Here is a 23,132-nt window from a genome sequence, read left to right as displayed (position 1 = left end):
ACTAATATTATTGACACATATATTTACATTTATTATTCATGCCAAAGAAGGGAAGTGGAGAATTTTTTTGAGTTATCGCAGGTGTTTGAAAAAAACAAACCCTGTAAGAAAAAGAAAAAAGTTTAAATTATAATCTAATGAATCACAATGCATAAACATACTAATACAGTTTGAGTATCCCTTATCCGAAATGCTCGGGACCACAAGCATTTCGAAAAAGGGATTTGTAAGGTTTTTGGATTTTATTTTTTTACCATACTTACCTGGTCCCCCCGATGGTCCCACAGCATCCCCCTGCATCCACGGCGGCCATCACGATCTTCATCGGTCCCAGGGGTGCATTGCTCGAGTTTGCAGGCGTCACCCACGCACCTGCGCAATGCACTCCTGGGACCACTAAAGAAGAACCTGAAGGCTGCCGTGGACATCGGGGGACTTGGTAAGTATGAAAAAAGGGGTGAAGGGGGAGGGGAATCCAAAATATTTTTTTAAAAAAACTCACTTTTTTTGAAATATTTCAGATAAGAGATCTCTGGATATGGGAGACTCGACCTGTATATATATCATCTTTATATCTAGTGTCCGTTTGTGTGTCTCCAAAACACTGCCATCTGTTGTCTGTGAGTGAAACTACTTCTCTTTTTCTCTCAAACATGCACAAACACAGGCACAAGGTAGCAGACTAGGTTTCAAAGCATTTATTCGAGCTGGCTTACTGTATATAGTGTATATTAGGGTGGTCTTTTTTTTTTCTTTTTTTTAAGTTGTGCTCCTAGCATTGCAAGTTGTTCTGGTTGGATAAAAAATGAGTTTCCACAAATACATTTTTTCATTATTATTTTTGAGCCATCCCAAGCCAATTAAACTTTGAAAATATACCACAAATGAATAAAAAAATGAAATGGTTTATTTTATAAATTAGTTCTTGAATGAGAGAGACTCCTCTTTCGGCTCACGCAGTGTCTGAAAAAGTTTTTTTGTCTCTAAAACTGTTATTCCACATTGTCCCATAGGTTTGCCAAAATTCTTTTACTCCAAATGCCTTGAAAAGATTCATTGTGTTTCCATTTGCTAAAGCGTAAACCCACTATCTCATCTTACAGGTACCATAAATGTCACAACACTTATTTACTATGACCTTTGAAATATCTGGTTCATTATACTGTATCAAGTTCTTAATCAGCTGCAAGTCATTATATGGAGCACAAGAGCAGGTCCGGTGCTAGGGTGTTCGGCGCCCTCCTGAAAACTATAAATTTGCACCCTCCCGCTTTACAAAGGGACAGCACCCACCGAAAGAAAGACGTGTAGTCTCACAAGGAAGGTGCATGGTCACACAATAGTATCCCAATCCAAATAACACCACACAGTAGCAGAATCTTATTAACCTTACAGTGTTGTAAGTAGCCATTTTGGAGCCCTGTGCCAGAAAGGGAATTGGTGACTGCCGCACCACAGTAAAAAACAAGCAGAGTGTGCGCCGGAGGAATGTGTAAAAAAAGTAGGACCGTGGCTTCATGGGGAAGGGGCATGGCCATATAAAATTACCTATAACACCATAATGCCCATAACACATAATGCTACACACCAAAATGCCCATTACACATTATACCACACAGTAATGGCCATTATACATCATGATGCCCCTTACACAATATGCAGCACACCGTAATGCCCATTAAACAATATGTCGCACACCATAATGCCAATACAACATTATGGGACACATTATGCTACATATAATGCCCAGAGTACTCCTGCATATGCCCACAGTAGTAGAGCTGCTTTTACATAACGCCGCCATTTGCCAACAGTAGTAGTGCTGCTTATACATATCTGCCGCACCAGTTGCTGACAGTAGTATGCTGCTTATACGTAATGCCCACACCTGTTGCCAACAGTGGTAGCACTGCTTATACGTAATGCCCACACCAGTTGCCGACAGTAGTAGCACTACCTATACATAATGCCCACACCAGTTTCTGGCAGCAGTAGTGCTGCTTTTATATATATATATATATATATATATATATATATATATATATATATATATATATATATATAAAAAACACCCACACCAGTTGCCGTCAGTAGTAACACTAATTACAGGTAACGCTCACACCAGTTGCAGGCAGTAGTAGCGCTGCCTATACATATGCCCAGTTGCCGACAGTAGTAGTGCTGCCTGTACGTATGCCCACACCAGTTATCGACTGCCTATACATATGTCGACAGTAGTAGCGCTGCCTATACATATGCCCAGTCATTTTGGAATTGTCCATTCTATTTTGTTGAGCATGCCACAGGCAGCAGTTGTTCTGTTCATTTGTGTGTGCCACCTGCGTTTGTTATTATTGCTTGGGATGGCCCAAAAGTATTTTTATTTTATTAAGCATTCGTGATTTTACAACATAGTGGACAGTCCAGCTGTCCTATTCAGGTGACAATATAACACATTTCACAAATCGCTAATTTTATAATTTTTCAATACAAAATAAAGTCATAATAAACCTTTCAAGGGAAATAAAACATGAAATAACACAAGGGAAAAAATTAGAAAGTAAAATATCTGGTATGACATATACTTCCATACTTTACTTTGCAAATTCCCTTTTAAACCCCTTCTAATTACTATCCAGAAAAATCCTTATTGTCAGTGGAGTACTTTTAGACAAAATCCTGGAAAGCTAATAATTTTCCCTTTTTCCTCCATATCAGGTACTGTATGTAGAGTTAAGTGTCCCCAGCTGGAAACTGGGGTTGCCCCAAAATGTTTTATAACGTGAACTGTTGTGTCTATGACCCAGTCTCTTATTGATAGCTAACCAGACCAGGTAAGTGTCAGCAAACAATATATTTTGCATAGCCAAAGGCGGCAGGGATGTCCTTGGGACGTGTACTAATGCCACCGTGGACAGTGTAGTTGTCAGTACCTAGCATCCAATCCATTATATATCTCATAAACACTGATTGGGTGAAGGCCGTCAAATGCGGCACTCCTAATCCCCCCTCAGCCCTCCTGAAGTACAGTTTATTTCTAGACATCTGACTCTTCTTATCTGCCCAAATAAATCTGAAGAAGGCAGCAGCCACTTTTTGTTGCATCTAATTTAGATAGTCTAATAGGGACCATCTGCATATAGTACGAAGCCTCGGAAAAACGATGGATTGTAGAACCGCCGCCCTCCCCATCAGGAAAAGTGGTGAAAGAGATCTCCATGCTTCAAATTGTTACACTATCCCCGCAATAATAGAGTCTAAATTACAACTGTATAGCTGAGATAACCTACTGGGCACATTTATCCCCAAATACTTAATGTGGTGGGTATTGATTTTAAACTGTGCAAATAGAGGTATAGAGGTAATAGTCGTGGAGGCTGGGGGCACCATGAGAACCTCTGACTTATGAAGGTTAACCTTGTACCCCGCAAAGGAGCCAAAATTATGCAGCACATTTAAAATCGTTGGAATGGATGTGGACAGATCCGAAGCGAACAGCAACATATCATCCGCAAACAAACAGAGCTCCAAGACAGTAGAACAGCTATTCCCGTAAATGATGGATGGTTTTAAGTATGGCTATCACCAAGGGCTCCAATGCCAGCGCGAAAAGCAAGGGCGACAGAGGGCACCCCTGTCTAGTCCCCTTCTGTATATTAAAATATGACAATGACAATATGTAGCCATTACATGCCCCTTGAGTCTGTGGTTCATGGTAAAGTATACTAAGCAGCGCAACAAACTCACTGGGGAGTCCAAAACGGGTCAACGACTCGAACAGGTGATTCCAGGTGACCAAGTCGAACGCCTTTTCAGCATCAATAGACATTACAGCATGATCCCCGGAACCACCCATCCGCTCAAGATGTTGTATTACTGCCAACACCTTCCTCACATTAACCACAGAGAGGCGCCCATATATAAATCCCGTTTGGTCAATGGAGATCGACGTATGCATTATAAATTTGAGCCTATCAGGCAGTATCTTAGTCAATAACTTATAATCACTATTAGGGTGCGAAATTGGGCGATACGACCCCGGATCCTCCACATCCCGTCCAGGTTTTGGCAACACCCTAGCCACAGCCGAATTGAGATACAATGGCAAGGGAGTACCGTTCAATATGGCATTATATGCCTCAGCTAGGGAGTCACTAATCTTATCCACTAATATCTTGTAGAATTCTCTGGAAAACCCATCCGGCCCAGGGTCCTTCAGAGGTTTCAGTTTCTTGATTGTCTGAGAGACCTTCTCCGCTGAGACAGGCCTCATCATACTAGTTTTAGCCGCCTCAGAGATCTGTGGTACCTTGATGGTATCCCAAAACCTAGATTTTAGGCCAGCATCAATTGGTCCCTTGGAGATAAGTTTTTCATAATATTTTCTAAAGATATCCAAACATCTGCTCCCCCACTTTTCCGCACCCCCTCCGGTGTCTTTAAAGCTGCTGTCACTGCCGAGGGCCTCGAGCCCCTAATCAGGTTTGACAGCAAACGTCCATTCTTGTTCCCATGTCCATAAAACTGAAATGACGTGTTAGAAATATACGTAGTAGTCTGGGACTCCATAATTGAATCAAAATTTGACTTGGCTTGTAAATAAGGGGCCTTAGTGGTCGCATTGGAGCACTGCTTATATGCAGCGTAGGAGACCGTTAAGGCATCCTGTGCCACCAAGATGTTCTTGGAATGGTCTTTATTGTACTTACTAAAAAATGCAATTACCTCCCTCCTTAAAACTGACTTGGCTATCACCATATTGAAATCACCACCAACCAGAAGCTGGGCATCAGCATATGGATATAGTTTGTTCAATAATCTGCAGAATTTTTTGAATAAACATTAGGGGCATATATGTTGCAAAAAATAAATGATTCTTGAAGCACAGAGATCTCAGCAATCACAAAACGACCCACCGGGTCAGTGTACGCTTGGGAGCATTTAGGAGCCAAGGCTGATCTGACCAAAATGGCCACCCCCCTCGCTTTAGATGAAAAGTATGCAAAGGCTGCAACTGTATATCCCAACACTCCCATCTTGACATTTCACTATCTGTAAGGTGCGGTTCCTGTAGCATTGCTAGGTACTTGTGTACTAGCACGGCGCCCATCGCATCGCAGACCATAAGGCATGAGATGGTATGCGATACGATGTTGCGCGATGGGGCGATGTTATACAATTGTATACCATCGCATTGTATGCCATTGTATCGCATATGTACAATGGTATGCGATTTAAAATTGTATAAGCACCCTAATGGGTTTTTCAATGTTAAAAGTGCCCCCTGTAACATAATTAAACGTGATAGTGCTTATTATGTTAAAAGCACCCCCACACCACCCCCACTATCAACACCAACCCAAAGCGTGGCGAGCGCAGCGGTACGCGTCCTCCGACCTTTTCATACCCCCACTATCCACTTCGGCGTGGAGTTGATTTTATATAGTGTGGCGTGCGCAGCGAGGGGACGTGGAATACATGTAAAGTAATACGCGTCCCCTTTGCGGGGCTTGCTGCGCTCGCCACGCTTCGGGCTCGGTGGCTCGCTACGCTCGCCACACTATATAAAATCAACTCCACGCCATCGTGTATAGTGGGGGTATAAAAAGGTTGGAGGACGCGTACCGCCACCCCTGGCAGGCTCACTGCGCTCGCCACACTTCAGTTTGGCATTCATAGTGGGGGTGGCGTGGGGGTGCATTTAACATTGTAAGCCCCCATTAGGGTGCTTATACAATTAAAAATCGTATAGGGGGCTTATACAATTTAAAATCATCGGTTTTATGGCATGCGATGGCATGTGATGCGATTATATATCGTACGACTTAATATCATGGGCGCCGTGATAATACACAAGTACCCATTGCTATTTCCACCTTGTGTTGTTTAAGATATAATATAATTTTTTAAAGTTTGCTGGGGGAGTTAACTCCATGGCATCACCTACTGCTTCTCTCCATCACCCTCTCCCTGTCACTACTTTCCCCTTTTGCATTTTGTCTGATGTTAACCACTGCCTCTCGCCGACACCTTTTTGTTTTCAACTTCTATCTGTCAGCCACTGCCTATCACCTTTTCTCTAATATCACTGACTGTCTCACTGTCACCCTTTCCCTGGCATGACCCTCTGCCTGTAACCACTGCCAGTCACTCTCTACCTGGCATCACACTGCCAGTCTTCCTCTTTTTGGCATCACCCACTATCTTTCTCCTTCATTCTGGCAGTCACCCTATCCCTTACATCACACCCATTACCTTTCTTCATCACCCTCTCCTTGTCACCCGCTGACAGTAATATTTTTCCCTGGCATCACCCACTTCCTCTCTATCACATTCTCTTGTAATGCAATGACTGACAATCTCTCCCTGTTACCCACTTCCTCTCTCTAGCATCATTCACTGCCTCTCCCTGTCACATTGGGGCAGATGTATTAAGCCTTAACAAGAGATAAATGCAAGGGTGATAAAGAGAGATAAATGTCCAGCCAATCACCTGCCAACTGCCATGATACAGGCTGTGTTTGAAAAAAGTCAGTAAGGAGCTGATTGGCTGGACGTTTATCTCTCTTTATCACCCTTGCATTTATCTCTTGTTAAGGCTTAATACATCTGCCCCTCTCTGTCATGTAGCATATTATGAACTTAGAGTAAAGTGGAGGAGGAGTCCAAATCATATTTTTGGCACCTGTGCCCACCACTCACTATCCCTGTAACTGTAATATCCAGCACTGACTCCATCTTCCAGGCTGTTCCTAACTCTCGACACTTTGTGTCATTCTTTTACAAGCTAAAACCAGCTTTTGCCTTGTTTTTGTATTCTAGTCATTATTCTGGAACTTCAATGCAGGCACTTGACAACCTGTATTGTTTAAAATTGTGAAGAACTTCAGTTTTTAGCTCACAATTATTTTTCACTGCTAATTGGATACTCCCCTAAATCCTGCTAAGTTAGTGCACAAGCAATTGAGTACTTATTTTGGACCATCTGCCTATCTTAATCTAACTGGATTGTTTACATAAAGAGAATGACATCCGTGCAGCAGGTTAATGCATATTAAAATGTGCAATTGTATAGTGTGTTACTAATTTTCATAAAAAGTAGGAAATAAATATTTAATGCAGGTGACTTAAAAAAAACCTTATATTTATTTATTAACAGTTTCTTATATAGCGCACACATATTCCGCAGCGCTGTACAGAGAATATTTCAACATTCACATCAGTCCCTGCCCCAGTGGAGCTTACAATCTATGTTCCCTACCACATATACTTCCCTACACACAGGCATTCTAGGGTTAATTTTTGTTGGGAGCCAATTAACCTACCAGTATATTTTTGTAATGTGGGAGGAAACCGGAGTGCCCGGAGGAAACCCACGCAAGCACGGGGAGAATATACAAACTCCGCACAGTTAGAGCCATGGTGGGAATCGAACCCATTACCTCAGTGCTGTGAGGCAGTAATGCTAACCATACAGTATTATCCCGAGTGCTAAGTGAATTTGTCAAAATAGGTGTGAAAATTGCCAAGCAAACATTTTTATACATCATAATGACTTGTAATGTTAACCTCATATAGGAAATATAATTTTTTTTTACACAACACGTTTTATTTAAATGTATAAAACAAATGGGAGTGACACAAGCAATTTCTCACACAGAGATGCTAGCAATCAAAGGGTTAACTAAACTTCAATTAATTGACTTGGCTGTACTTGTATTTATTTAACAGAACAGTCGCTGTGAGCGATGCTGGCACTTTTAGCGGACTTTTAGCACATATTTTGAGGATCGCTCACAGCAATGTTGCCACTCAAAGGGTTAATACTCAGTTTGCTTTTGTACATTTACTCAGTGACTGCATACAGTACTTTGTGCATTGTCAGATAAGTCTGCAATTGTCAGCTTGATTTTCCTTTGTCAGCATGAAGCCATTTTCATGGCAAATACCTACCACAATTTGCTCACAAAATGTCTATTTTACATTCCAATATTGTGATTTAGAAAAATAAAATTGCCATACTAATTAACATTTCAGATTGACTGTTCTTGTCTATGTCATGCCCCAGGTGAGAGAAAGGGCAATTTCCTTTTCTGCTTCAAACCATTAGAGCGAAATTTAAGATTTTTATTATTTTGTGAGCTACACCAAACAATTTTATTGTTCTGCAGTCGTGTAAAACTGCCTTTTCCATTGAAATGGACTTGGAATCCCATATTTCAACGTAAGAACCTCATATTTTTCTGCCTTCTTCACGGATGGTTGCTGCTTTCAATAGTTTTAGCTAATAAAATTATTTCAGTTGATGGTCAATTGCAGTTTTACTCCAACCGTCAATTCATTCTAATGTTAAAGTCTTGTTCTTCCATCTTATTACCCTTATCCTTATTTGACACAAGACTCAATTTTCTTTAATGAAGGTCAGCAAACAGCCTGTAGGGGTTTTCCTGTATGGATTGCATGTTTTAGGTCAATAGGATTCATTTTCAGGGAATTCAATTACAGGATATATATCTGTCTATCCAGATTTTTTCATGGAACCTTCCAGTCAGCAATAACATATAATATTAAACATGATAATTGAACATTAATTAAAAAGGACATTGCTACATTGAATTGTGAAATTAACAATTTCTTTATGTTATGATATGAATGTGCAGATGATGCATTAAATTATCTTAAAAAAAAGTCTGCCTGCTAATGAAATTATACAGCCTTTTCATGCTTTATCACTGTCATGCTTCTATTTATTCCTCTACACTTACAAGTTTGAATTTGGCTTCAATATATTCAGATCAACACTGCTCATGTCTGACATTTTCATTTTGTCCTAGTTTGCCTGCTCATGTTTTAAGTTATTTAAATATTCAGCTCATTACAAGAAATATTTGTATGAGCTGTCTACCTGTTATTTTTGTTTTGTTTTTTTATAAAAGAAAATTCATATTCATCAATTGATATTATGACAAATTGCCATCACTGTTACTCGTGTTTGTCAGAAACATATGGCAGATAAAATATCCAACTCATATGCATATAGGTTAGAAATGCTGTTTAGTGAAAAGGTCAAAAGTACCACTGTCAACGTTCATAGTGATGTCATCATTCTATAGTGTTCTCTCTAGGATCTTTTTTAGGGCAGGGTGCTGACCACCGGACAGGGCACATTTTATATTAGAAAAAAAAAACATATATAAAAAATGGCACTCTGCACTAGGATTACACCCATTAATCATTGTCATAATCTGCTATGCCCATTACATATTCTGTCCTATTGACAATTACACATTATGGCACACACTGTAAACCTTTACACATTATACCACACACCATAATACCCATTACACATGATGGCACACACCGAAAGTTCTCAGCGGCATGTCAGCGCGGTGAGGAGCAGCATACGGGTGGACACAAAAAGAGCAGGGTGCCTTTTGAGGTTTTAAAAAGGGGCAGGGTGTGGCACCCTGCAAAAGAAGCTTAGAGGGAACACTATTCTAGTGTTCATTCTAGCACCCACTATCTTTGAAAACCCATGCAGTTCCTCTTCCCTGCCTGCGGTGTCGCTGTCTGCTGTGGTTTCTAGCACAGGTCTGGTTTGCATATCAGTGCTGATATACAGACAACACAGGGCTTGAAGCACAATAGCAGGCAAGGAAGAGGAACTGCATACGTTTTCAAAGACAGTGGGTGCTAGAATGAACACTACTATTTGGGTTAGTCTACAGGGGGAGGGGGTATAAGGTTTAGGCAGTATAGGGATGGATAGAAATACAGAAATACCAGAATTCCAGTGGATTCGAGGTTTGACCCAGAAGTGATGGCCACATTATCACAAGACCTAGGACATGCCGCTGCAGCTTCCAAGAAATTGCAAGTCACCACAGGGCTACTTTGTTCTCGACCATTAAAAAACAATAGTATGAAGGCTGTTGTTTGTTCTCTTTAATTCTGCATGACAGCCTTTACAGTGGGGTAAGTATCTTCTCTACTAATTTAGGTAGTGGCAGGTTAGATATATATATTAAAAAAAGGCTCCCGTGTGGTATTTTCATATTCCTTAGGCTTGATCGCCCATGTTTCAAAATTTTTATCTTGGACAGAAAAGTGCCTATTAGTATTTGGTTTCAGAACTCCATCTCACATTGAAGAAGTATGTAGTCGTCAATTATCTGAGCTAAAAGCAAGTTGTGTCATAAGAATGGACTGTACAGTACATCATGATGTTTTTCAACCACTGAAAGACAAGTTTCTTCAAGTGGAAATTATGTCAACAAACCAGTAATACCAAGATTTTCTCTAATAACGTTCCTGGAACAAAAGGCAAGGATGTATTGACAATCTCATGGAGGTTGTACATAGCCCATGCTTTCCCTTAATTTGCTCTCTTCCTTCATATGTTGAACAAGATTAAAAAGAAATAGAATTGTTATCAATCCTGACATTTTGGCGATGGTCTTTATGGTTCTTGAGGAACCATGGCCTCTACCATTGCATCAGTGTGTATTGTTGTATGGTCTAGTATTACATCCAAATGTAAAAATGTAAACAGTGGTTAATTATACCTATGAGCTGGAGGACTGAAGGTAAAATGTACCACCCCTCTCAGTGTCAGTGAAGCCAAATGCAGTCCATGACTGCATCAACTTCACTGTGACTGGCAGTGAGTTCCTAGGGAAGTCCTACTTGTCAGCCACAAACGCTACAGCCAGTCCCATTGGAGGTGTTGCCTTCCTCTGGGGCTGCCAGGCCAATCTGCAATAAGTAGAAAAAAGATTTCTGTAGGAAGTCATTCTTGCATTTTTGCAGTACAATTCAGCTTCTGTGGGCTGCAGCCGATGCAGTCCATAATAGCTGGAGGTTGCCCATGTGCAGTCACACTGCAGCATCTGTGCCCATCCTGGCACCTGCCATCTCCCATCACGCAGGTTCTAGGACCCAGGGCTGATTGCTGTATCCCCTCTGGGCACGGGGATAGCTTAAGTCCCCTACGTAAAGCAGAGAGCAAAGAAAAAAAGAGTGTCTGGTGCTGTATTTCCAGTATCGGAGATAATAAAAAGCAAAAAATCTATACAAACAAAAGATGGAGCGCCTCTCAGCCAGCTCAAGAAATCCCCTTAGCTGGCGCAGGCTGGCGGAGAGGCGCTCCATCTGACGAGGACACCAAAGCCTCCCAGTCTGTCTTTGCTTCAGGGAGACGAGCAGGGTTGGGGGGGGGGGGGGACTATTCTATCTGACGGGAGCTGCTCCATCTGTGTGTGTGTGAGCCCAATGCTGCTGTAGTTCCTAATGGTCCTCCAACCGAAAAAATCACAAAACAGAAGCAAAAAAACTGCGCAAACTTCACCAATATAGATTATTATTTATTATATAGTGACCAACCGGGCTGTGTATCAGCTACGTCACTTTGAACTGTATGCCAGACAAGCAGGTATACACACCGTAAAAGAAAAAAATATAAACATAAAATCAAAACAATAATAATCACAATAATAACGATAATACAGCAATTTAAAGGAGAAAACTTTTAAAATAAGAAAAAAAAACAATGCCATTTGATTGCTGATCCTCTCTGGGCGCGGGGGTAGCTTCAGTCCCCTTTGTAAAGCTAAGTATGAGCTGCCACTGAATTTAAATTAAATATAATTTAAATTGAATGGGAAAGTTAGAGTACTTAATCAACACGCTCGTACAAGCAAGAATTACTCTTCAATAGTATATTATAGGTTGCGGAACACTGTTTTTTTTCCTGTATGTTTATATACAGTACATACGCTTAGAACATATATTTCCTTATAAGGGCCCACGTTATATTTGTATGTGGAATTGTGATAAAGAAAGAATACAAGATTTGTAGTCCAAAACATCTACTCTGGGATGCTGGGAATGGGTGTGGATCGTTTTATTGACCACACTTAGGTCGACAGTCATTAGGTCGACAGGTGTGTAGGTCGACATGGGTTAGGTCGACAGGTCGTTTGGTCGACGCATTTAGTGTATTGGGTAGTGAAATCGCATCGGATCCCGCTCCCTGTCATTCCTACCATCAGTGTATTCAACTCACTTCCCCGAGGTGAGGTTGACTTGCCGTCTGCCTGCTTTCCTGTTCCCTGAGTCAAGGTGGAAGTGGCGAGTGAGACCATTAAAATGATGAGGCTTGCCACAAAATACGAACCTCTCTGTTTAAGGGGATCCTTGCCGGTCTCTCATGGCCCAAACAGTGAATATGGTGAGGAGGTTTCACAGCAAGGATTACTTATTTTCAGCGAGGAAAAGCCATCGTCGCCGTACAAACCCCCTCACCAGCAGCATTGACCACTGCTCAAAGATTGGTTCATCATATCTTCTTATGCAAAATTATAAACATCACATAGCATCACTCCATGTATGGCCTGCATTACTTGTGTTGTTTATATAATTTTGAAGAAATAAATTTTAGGGAATCAGGGAAAATCAGCATGTTACAAATACACAGCTATACTGTGTCAATAATTTTTGGTTGGAATTATTGAATCGAGAATTTTCTTGATTCCTGTTGCCCAGCAGTATATAGAAATGGGACAACCCAGTGCAGCTGTCCCCTCATTTATTATTTATTTACTCTGTTTGATAATAATTGTACTTTGATACTACTACGTTTTAAACAAAATATATGGTAACTTGATGCGTGTTCCAGTTAGAATGTCAACACCATAATTTTGACAGACAGCATCTTACTATCCACAATGTTGACAACTACAAAATGTGAACATTGTGTATGACAACAATGTTGACATAACAATTATGGTTACGGATAGTTTTAGGTCAAAATATCAATGTCAGCGTTATAACTGTCAACATTTACCATGTCACATCACATTTTGAACATCCTGTGTATCAACATTATTGTGTTATGGTGTTGACCTTTATGAATATCGACTTATCACATCACCCAGCTGGGTTTTTTTTCGGTATTCACTATGCTGCCACCATCTTTGCACATGTCTCTGGACACATTGGGGTGAATTTATGAAGCTTGGAGAAGTGTTATCTATCCCCATAAAGAACGTTATGAGCAAGGTGATAATGGTTCAGCCAATCAGCTACAATATGTAAATTGACAGGTAAGAGCTGATTGGCTGAACCATTATCACCTTGCTCATAACGTTCTTTATGGGGATAGATAACACTTCTCCAAGCTTCATAAATTCACCCCATTGTCTTTGTAGCAGGACGGGGTGATGGGAGGGTGAGAAGTCTTTGATTCAGTATTGTAACCTCCCTGCTTTCAAGATACACAATTTTTCCCTGAAATGACTGGTGCGTTGTTGCCCGCAAAATTAATTTATGTATCAATTTATTTAATTGACCTTAGCTGAACTTTCTACACTACAATAAATACATTTAAAGGTTTTTTTTTTTTGTGTATGCCATGCTTCTCTTGTGTAAAGTACAGTATGTCTGGATAGTTAGCTAGCTGTTGAAAGCAAAATCAAGGCAAAATAATTTCTGTTTCCGGTACTTGTTTAGTTTCACGGCAGCAGATATTTTGCATGCGATTTGCAAACGATTTGCATATGATTCGATGTGCGATGCGATACCTGTTCATAACCCCACTATCCACTACGGCATGGAGTTGATTTTATATAGTGTGGCGAGCGCAAGCGGATTACTTTACATGTATTCCGCTTCCTCTCTCGGGGCTCACTGTGCTCACCACGGAATACATGTTAAGTAATCCGCGTCCCCTTGCGGAGCTCACTACTCTCTCCACACTATATAAGATCAACTCCATGCCATAATGCAGTGGTTCCCAACCTTTTTTCTCTCCCGTACCCCTTGATTAGGCTTTTAATTGATAAGTACCCCCTCCTCTCATTTTGAAATATGGACAGTATTTAGCGGTATGCGGATCCTTATGCATGTCCTTATATTAAGGAGGAGTAGTATACAGCAAGGAATCATGCTGTTCTGTGTCTAGACACTGGTTGTATATTATCTCCAGGATTCCCGCTAACACCGGTAGGATTAATGCCGCTGCTTCCTCCACCTTTGTCAGTACTGGGCAGATGACTGCTGATGTCTGAGGGCAGCATGGGAAGCTCCCAGTGGATTGCTGGACAATATTATTTTCAAGTACCCCCAACTGGTCTGCAGAGTACCCCCAGGGGTACTAGTACCCCAGGTTGGGAACCACTGCCATAGTGGATAGTGGGGTTATGAACAGGTAATAAATCGCATCGCACACCGAATCGTATGCAAATCACATGCGATATCTGCCGCCGTGAAACTAAACAACTACCCTGTTTCCATGTTTTGTATTACTTTTGTGCCCATAAAGCATTTTTAAAAGTCTTCCGTAAAGGTTAGCCTGTAATTGTAAATGTATTTCTTCTCATCTGCAGAATCTGCTTGTGACAGGTGCAGTTGACTGCAGCCTAAAAGTCTGGGACCTAAGATCTATACGACAGCCTGTCTTTGACTTACTTGGTCATACCTATGCTATCAGGCGAGTGAAAGTAAGTATTCCATAATTCCACCATTCATAGACTTATCATATACTTCAGATTTCTGTGTATGACATGTATATTTCTGCACTTTGTTGCCCTGAAGGGTGTTATGAATATACATACCAATTGGCAAGTACCCATTGGACATGTGCAGCAAATAATGGGGGGGCATTTAACATTGTAAGGACCATTTTATTGTACAACCATCAGGGTGGTTGTACAATAAAAAATCGTATACCATCGCATTGTATGCCATTGTATGGCATACCATGCGATACGATATTTTATTGTACAATATCGCGTTGCATCGCATCGTATACCTTATTTAGTCTTATGGTATACAATGCGATGGGCGCCGTGCTAGGAAACAAGTACCAATGATGTTTCTACAAATGCCAATGTTTTGAAGCTTCAAATGAATTACAAAGATAGCAAGTAGAGCTGGAAGGATAAATAAATGCAGGAATTAATCATTTTGTATGAGACTGCAATAATTCCTCCTCCCGTAGTGTCACCATTGCTTTTTATGTTACTCTACTCTACCTGTTGTAGAGCATTTTGCTGCCTTAGTTATTGTATGTAGCATTAATGGTAACCAGTGGCGTAACTACTGTAAGGCAGCCCCAGCTGCCACTTGGGGGAGCAAGTGGCAGCGGGGTCTGTGTGGGCGCTAGCACCCACTCGACGCACTGACATGCTGTTGCCTGCCACTGCCCACTGACTGAGCACTGGAGGCGAGTCAGCCGCAGCGCGGATGCGGCCATGGCAGAGACAACAAATCCCCCCACTGATTCATTTGCTTGTACACAGAGCCGGCTATTGACTACTGTGTACAGGATGGGGGCGGGCGGATGGGCTTGCTAGGGCAGCCTGGGATGCGTCGGAGCCAAGGGAAGCAGCAGGGTCTGCTGGTATCTCTTCCTCTCTCCTGCTTTAGCTTCTTCGTTATGCATGTGATGCATCATCATGTCACATGCAGGGGAAACACACTGGAGAGGAGCCCGGGGGGGGGGGGGGGGGGGGGCGCCACAAACTTTTTGACAGGCAGGAGCAAAATTTATAGCTACGCCACTGATGGTAACCTGTAGCCTAGGTCACACCAATCTGTTGCTAGATTGCCAGCTACAAGATCAATGTAAGGTAACGAGGTGGGTGGGTCGAGCTGTCTTGTTGCATTTACTTTTTTTTTTTATGGATCCACCGTAATTCAATTTGGTAATAACACATTTCAATTCTAAATATATAATGGTTCCCATACTTACTTGAATCTTGCGCTGTAGAGTATCAGTTTTTACTCCTGGCTCCCCTGGGCCAAAAGTTTATTTTTGAGATATTCAGCAAAAATGCTTAATTAAATAAAATGTGCCTACAGTACACGCTGCACTTAGGGTCAGTTACTGTATGTGGCCTTGGAGGGTGTGCACTTCTATTTGTACAGTAAATAGGTTGTGCCTGTCTCATTGACCATAAATCATTTTATTTGGTCCCTGTGGCACTCCTGCAAGTGCATTTTGGAAGCCACTGATACAAAGACTTATTTTACAACTGTATTTCTGTTTGAAGCTGTTTGCCCCCCAGCCCTCTGCTTGTGAGAGAGGTTATCATCCCTAGGGTCAATCCCTAAGAATTTGCCTAAAAGTGCTCGCACCGCCATAGTGTTGCAAGCAATTTTAAGCAAATTCGACCGAGCGAAGAGTGCGAGATCAGCTTAATTCAGGTGCCATTTCCCGCATTTAAATGCGATGGAACAGCACCTCGCACCCTTCAGGGCTTATTGGATCGACCCCCTAGAGTCAGCACTTGCACTATGCCTAGCCTTGGCACAGGAGGTCTGACTGAATCTGACAGATCATTCAGCTCTGACTGGTAAAGAACTAGTAGGAGTAGATGTATTAAGCCTAGTGAAGTTATACAGTGAAAGGTGATAACACACCATCCAATCAGCTCCTTACTTACAAGTTACAGACTGGATTTAAAAAAAAAATTATAGTTATGATCTGATTGGCTGCTGCAATACCACCATCCACTTTATCACCACATTATCACTTCGCCAGGCTTAATACATCTGCTACAATGTGTAAATGCCCAATCACATCCCAGTCCATCCAGCTACAAGTAAGGAGCATAGGACTCAGTCCCAACTCAGCATTAAAGTGGAGTTTGAGCAAGAAACAGATTATTGGTAGAGTGACAGTGATTAAAATCTTGCTTCACTAGGACAGTACGCTTACCATTTATTTCAAATATTTATCCATAGTACAGTATCTAATATATTGGCAAGTCATGGGGGAAGTTCCTTGACTAAAACAAATGCAATGTTATGTCATGGATACCCTTGTTTTCTAGATCTGTACTTGGAAGGGTAATCACACCAAAATAGCCATTATTTATATTACAGACGTAACTGACTCCCGTAAGAAAACAACACTTGTTATGACCCTTATGTCTAATTGCAGCCACAATTAAATTTAATGAACCTTAGAATAGAAACATTAACATATTAAATCACACATCATTCATTTGCAAATTACTCTTTTAACACACAGAAGGACCCATTTAGCTGACCATGAGTGTAGGTCATTGCAGGATCAGTATTCTCTACGACTTGGGAGGATACAAAGCCACTCTAGGCCATCTAGGGCAGACCTTCTGCTTATACTCTCTGTACCACCGCAGCTGTATCTGCATATGAATTGCTACTTTATAGTGTTTTTCTATAAACCACTAATGTAGCATTTAGTATGCAGATGCATTCGCAGAATATAGAGAATACAGAGAATATAGGCATGCCACATCCCCTTGTGTGCCTTATTCGCATGTCTTATGCGAATACAGTAAGATGCATTTTCATCAGAAAATACACTTGAGGCTAAACGGTGTAATGGTTAGCATTACTGCCTCACAGCACTGGGTTCAATTCTCACCATGGCCGTATTTGCGTGGGTTTCCTCCGGGTACTCCGGTTTACTCCCACAATCCAAAAATATACTGGTAGCTTATTTGGCTTCCAACAAACTTAACCCGAGTGTGTGTGTGTACATGTGGTAGGGAATATAGATTGTAAGTTCCAATGGGGCAGGGACTGATGTGAATGTTTAAATATTCTCTGTACAGCGCTGTGGAATATGTGTGCGCTGTTAATAAATAAAGGAGTTGCTCAGGTTCTTTCAGCCGGGCATCTCCTGCTCCTTTGCGTATTGATGCAAGATGTATGAGGGTATGTCTGTATATGATTCACTCCTTTACAATGGCTACAATGAAAGATTTGTCTCAGTGGGATAATTTATGGTGATTACCTGGTTCAGTTAAACCTGTGTGCTTTTGGTCACCACAGTCCAGTTTTCACATTAAAACGGGACTGCTTTTGGGGATTTGGATTTACCTGTGTGAGGCAGGTGAAGCCAAGGTCCACAATAAGTTTGCGCTTGTTATTGGGGCTAATTACTGTATATAGCCCCCAGGGATACAGTTACATGTATCAAATTAATGTGGGTAATTGATTACCCCCAAAATCTTGATAGTGATGGCAACTGGCTAATATACCAGTATTCATTTAAAAAAAAAATATCAATTGATAGGAAAAATAGAAAACAAAAGCAATCTATCACGCGTCCCCATCAGATGGAGCTCCTGTCTGCCAGCCTGTGCCAGCTTAGGTGATCTGGTGATTGTAAAGGCTGGCTGACCAGCTCCATCTGTAATGCAGAAGATTTCACAGAATAAATGCTTATGTCTAAATCAGCACATTTTGTTTTACAGTTTTTTTTTCGGTACTTGTTTCCTAGCACGGCGCCCATCGCATCGTATACCATAACACTAAATAAGGTATAGGATGGTATGCGATTCGACGCGATGATGTAGAATAAAATATTGCATCGCAACGTATGCCATACAATGACATACGATGCGATCGTATACGATTTTTGATTGTACAAGCATCCTGATGGGTCCTTACAATGTGAAATGGCCCCCCATAGTCAACGGCACCCCCAGGATCAATGCCAACCCAAAGCGTGGCGAGCGCAGTGGTACGCGTCCACCGACCTTTTCATACCCCCACTATCCACGTCGGTGTGGAGTTGATTTTAGATAGTGTGAATATGAGGAATACGAGCCCGAAGCGTGGCGAGCGAAGCGCAATACATGTAAAGTAATCCGTGTCCCCTCGCGGGGCTCGCTGCGCTTCGGGCTTGGTGGCTCGCTGCGTTCGCCACACTATCTAAATCAACTCCGTGCCGACGTGGATAGTGGGGGTATGAAAAGGTTGGAGGACGCGTACCGCTGCGCTCGCCATGCTTCGGGTTGGCGTTGATCGTGGGCGTGGCGTTCAGTATGGGGGGCCATTTAACATTGTAAGGACCCATCAGGGTGGTTGTACAATAAAAAATCGTATAACATCGCATGGTATGCATTGTATGCAGCTATATGGCATGCGATGCGATCGCATAAGATGCCATAAGATAAAAAAAATTGGGTGCCATGCTAGGAAACAAGTACCTTTTTTTCTATATCTTAACTTGTTGACTCATGTAACAAATGTAAACATAGAAATGTTGGGGTTACATTTATAGTAATAAGAAGCAGATCTTGCTCCTCTATATCTATTTTTGGTACTTATATGTTAGTTGGACGCCCACTATAGTTACTAGGCTCATACCCCCAGTATCCATGCCTATTTTTTTGTGAGTGTATTTCCCCTTCATAGGTCATTCTCATCATGTTATTTATTTTTCAATGAAAAACACAACTGTTGTGTTAGTTTCAAGGGATTACGTTATTGGTAGACATAAACATTATGTTCAAATATGCATCTCTTATTTTCCACGGTGATGGGAAATTCAATTCAATTCTTTTTTTTCTAATTGAATTGCAGGGCTCACATTATTTCTCATCTGCTAAAATCTAGAATATGAAAGCAGTCACATAAATTCAATTTGCACATGCCTGCAATAAGGTATAAATATGAAAAAAAAATAGGTTAAAAGATGGTAATATTTGTTTGTTGATTGATCTGCAAACAAAAAGCTTGAGTGAATATTCATTATATGTGCCTAATTGCAGTTTTCTAAAACAAAGTGTAAAAAATTGCATGAAATATACTCACAATTTATGAAAAATGGCTATGAATTGAACTCCATTAGATTAATCTGTGGCAATGAAGTTATCTATGCTTTTGCATTATAATTGTAAACTGATATTTCTGTTTAATAAATGTGTTCTTTCCCTTCTGATTTCCCTTACATTTGGTACTGAATGTTGTTACTCCTTGTCCTAATCATTCAATGTTTTTTTTAAACAATTGTATATATTAGGAGTTAAACAGGTCACTAACATTAGTTATGAACATATTGCACTTAATGTACAATACCATTAATATGTTTGTAGTGGATATCCTATTAGCTATGGAATTACTGCAGTTTATAAATTCCCCCAGGGTGGAGGGGGTCCTTTTAGCTGCTATCCAATTATCCAAGTAAAAGAGCATAATGCCCCAAGAAGCATCCCCAGGAGACCCATTTTTTTCAGCAATAATACATTGGTTCAGGAATTTAAGCTGGATCCCATGTGTATTCTTCAGAAATTGGGTAATTTACTGCATGTTAAAAACAGGCTATACTGTAGTTGGATAGCCAATATTACTATCATAGTAACACAGTAGTTTAGGTTGAAAGAAATCTTATGTCCATCAAATTCAATCTTTTACAGGACCAGTTAGAGGGTATTGTCTAGATGTTAAATCCCAGTTTGATTTTTTTACTTCGATTGCACTTTTGGCTAAATAATGTTTATCGGTTGTGTGCCTGGATGTTTTTACGCAATAAGTGCTCGTCCAACCTTAATTTATATGTATTTATTGTTTCTGAGGACACCACTCCTATCATGTCCTTTTCGTAGTGAGGAGCCCAGAATTGTACTCCAAATTCTAGATGAGGTCTAGACAGTGCCTTGTACAGTGGCATAGTTATCGGAGTCCCTAGCTTTCATGCTCCTTTTTATACAGGGTAATAACTTGGTGACCTTATTGGCTGCTATATGACACTGAGTTTTGCACTCCAGTTTGTTGTCAATTTGGACTCCTAAGTCCTTTTCCAAATCTGATTTACCAAATTCTACCCCATTTAGATTGTATTTTAAGTAGCACATTGGTTTTGTCTTCCAGGATGCATAACCTTACATGTATCAACATTGAACCTCATTTTCCATTTCCACTCATCTAGTTTATTTAAATTTCTCTGTAGAGTGGATACATTTGTGTCACATGCAAAGATGTATACTTTGCTTAGTATTCCCTCCTCTGTATTATTAATGAATATTTTAAATAGAAGCAGCCCTAGCACCGATACCTGTGGTACACCACTTAGGACAGATATCCAACCTGAAAATGCACCATTTACCACCACCCTCTGTTCTCTATCCTGCAGCCAGTTTCTTACCCAACTACAATTTTTTAACCCAAATCCTCCATTTTGTTGATCAACATCTTATGTGTCACAGTATCAAAGGCTTTTGCAGAATCCAGGTAGACCACGTCTACCGCATACCCCATGTGTTCTGCCCTTGGTACATCCGGTGGGGGCTGGGGATGGTCGCACCAACGTGAGCTCCGTCCGTCCTAGGTCGGGGCTCCCATCCTCGGCCCCGGAGATGAGTGCGTGGCGAGGGGAGGACGGAGGAAGGAGGGGGACGGAGTGCGATGAGGATCTCCCCGCATGCCGGGGATGAGGAGAGCAGCGGACCGGCTGTGGACGGAGCTCCCTCACGGCGGCGCAGGCATCGGCTGCTCATATCGGAGCAGCCCTGCAGACACAGGACCTGCCTGCTCGCCGGCTGGGGAGGCGTTGAGGAGGGGAAGAATGCGGCGCTCGCTGTAGGAGAAGCTGCCAGAGAGGCCGGGCCGCACTGCAACCACGAAGAGGACGCAGTGACACCCGGCCAGTGGAGGCCAACACCGCAGCCTCCAGCATCGCCATCGGCCCGGGGGGACCACTGAAGGAGGAAGATCATCTCCAGATCCCCCTCTACATGGATGGGAGTGTCCTGGTGGGCCCGGTGCAGGTCAGGACGGTGAGGAGGACCCCGAACACTCTCTTCCCTGCAGGCCCACCCCTGGCCCGCTGCCTCACCTAGGTGGGCCCCTGCCCTGGTAGTCTCACCAGCGGTAGCCACCCTTCCCTGCAGGCCTAGACTTAGCTCCCTGTCACATTCTCTGGCCTACTGCGGGCCCAGCCTTGGCCCCCCTGTCTCACACCCTGTCTTACTGCACACCCTGGCCTGCTGCTCAGCCGCGGCCCCCAACAAAATCCCCCGGACTCATTGGAAATGGTCAGGCCCCAGTCGCTGACCCCCATCACCAGCAGATGCGGGAGCCCAGCTCCAGCCTCAGGCCTCACTGACTCTCCCCAGGCCTCAGTGACTCTCTCCCCCCTCCCCCACCCCCTCCCCCCACCACCATCACCTCCACTGCAAATGGCGCCGCAAATGGCTGCCTAGGATCTGTGCACACAACCATATATAACCTTGTGTCCCCTGTGTGATAACTGTACTGTCTAAGCTATCTCTGCCATAACTGCAATGTATTGCTCATACTGTTACCTACCTGGCTGCTGCAGCGACCAGTGGCGCAGCTGATGGCTGCCTAGGCGCGGTGCAGCTTGGCGGGTATTTGTTCCCTATGTGATAACTGTACTGTCCCTGCTCATACTGTTACCTACCTGGCTGCTGCAACGACCAGTGGCGCCGCTGATGGCTGCCTAGGCGTTGTGCAGCTCGGCGGGTATATGTTCCCTGTGTGATATTGTACTGTCCCTGCTTATATTGTTACCTACCGGCTGCTGCAATGACAAGTGGCGCCGCTGATGGCTGCCTAGGCGCAGTGCAGCTCGGCGGGTATATGTTCCATGTGTGGTATTGTACTGTCCCTGCTTATATTGTTACCTACCGGCTGCTGCAACGACCAGTGGCGCCGCGGATGGCTGCCTAGGCGCTGTGCAGCTCGGTGGGCATGTGTTTCCTGCATATAATGTCTCAATTTAATGTATGTAATGTCCCCCCCCCCCCCCCCTCCCTGGTTGATCCTGCACTGTAAAATCCACAAAAAATTCCTAGTGTGCGCAAGCATACATGGCCAATAAAGTTGATTCTTTTCTATTCTATATATAGGTTCTTGATGACTTCCTTGTAAAAACTTATTAGGTTAGTTTGGCATGAACATTTAAAAAAAAAAACCATGCTGCTTTCTACTGATCATACTATGCTACTATACATCCCTTAAATTCCCTCAAATAATTTCCCCACAATTGATGATAAGCTCACAGGTCAAAATTTAGCTGGGTCATCTCTTTTTTCTTTTTTGAATATTGTTACTATTTCCGCTATTCTCCTGTCCATTGGGACCATACCAGATGAAAATGTTGTATCAAAAATATAATGCAGAGGATTTGCTAACTACTCCATGAGTTCATTTAGAACCCTAGAATGAATTCCATTTGGCCCCAGAGATTTATTTGTTTTGACTTTCCAAAGCCTCTTGTGGATCTCCTTTGTAGTGAATATATATATTTAGGTCTAGTGAGCTCCTCCTATATGTGGTGCATGTAGATTCCACTGCCTGCTCCTCCCTAGTAAAGACTGATGAAAAAAAAA

General features: G+C 42.2%; 1 protein-coding gene across 2 annotated transcripts in view; it reads left to right on the top strand.

Moving 5' to 3' along the window:
* Positions 1-23,132, top strand: part of PEX7 (peroxisomal biogenesis factor 7) — a 241,931-nt gene that overhangs the window by 113,429 nt on the left and 105,370 nt on the right. For both annotated transcript variants that reach the window (XM_083176622.1, XM_083176621.1), the window contains one exon: positions 14,385-14,498. In XM_083176622.1, the coding sequence (XP_083032748.1) occupies positions 14,385-14,498 (114 nt within the window). The remainder of the gene's footprint in view (positions 1-14,384; positions 14,499-23,132) is intronic.

This window comes from Crinia signifera, chromosome 3 (genome assembly GCF_055691185.1).
Source record: "Crinia signifera chromosome 3, ASM5569118v1, whole genome shotgun sequence".
Classification (NCBI taxonomy): domain Eukaryota; kingdom Metazoa; phylum Chordata; class Amphibia; order Anura; family Myobatrachidae; genus Crinia; species Crinia signifera.
This window is presented reverse-complemented; position numbering and strand designations above follow the sequence as displayed.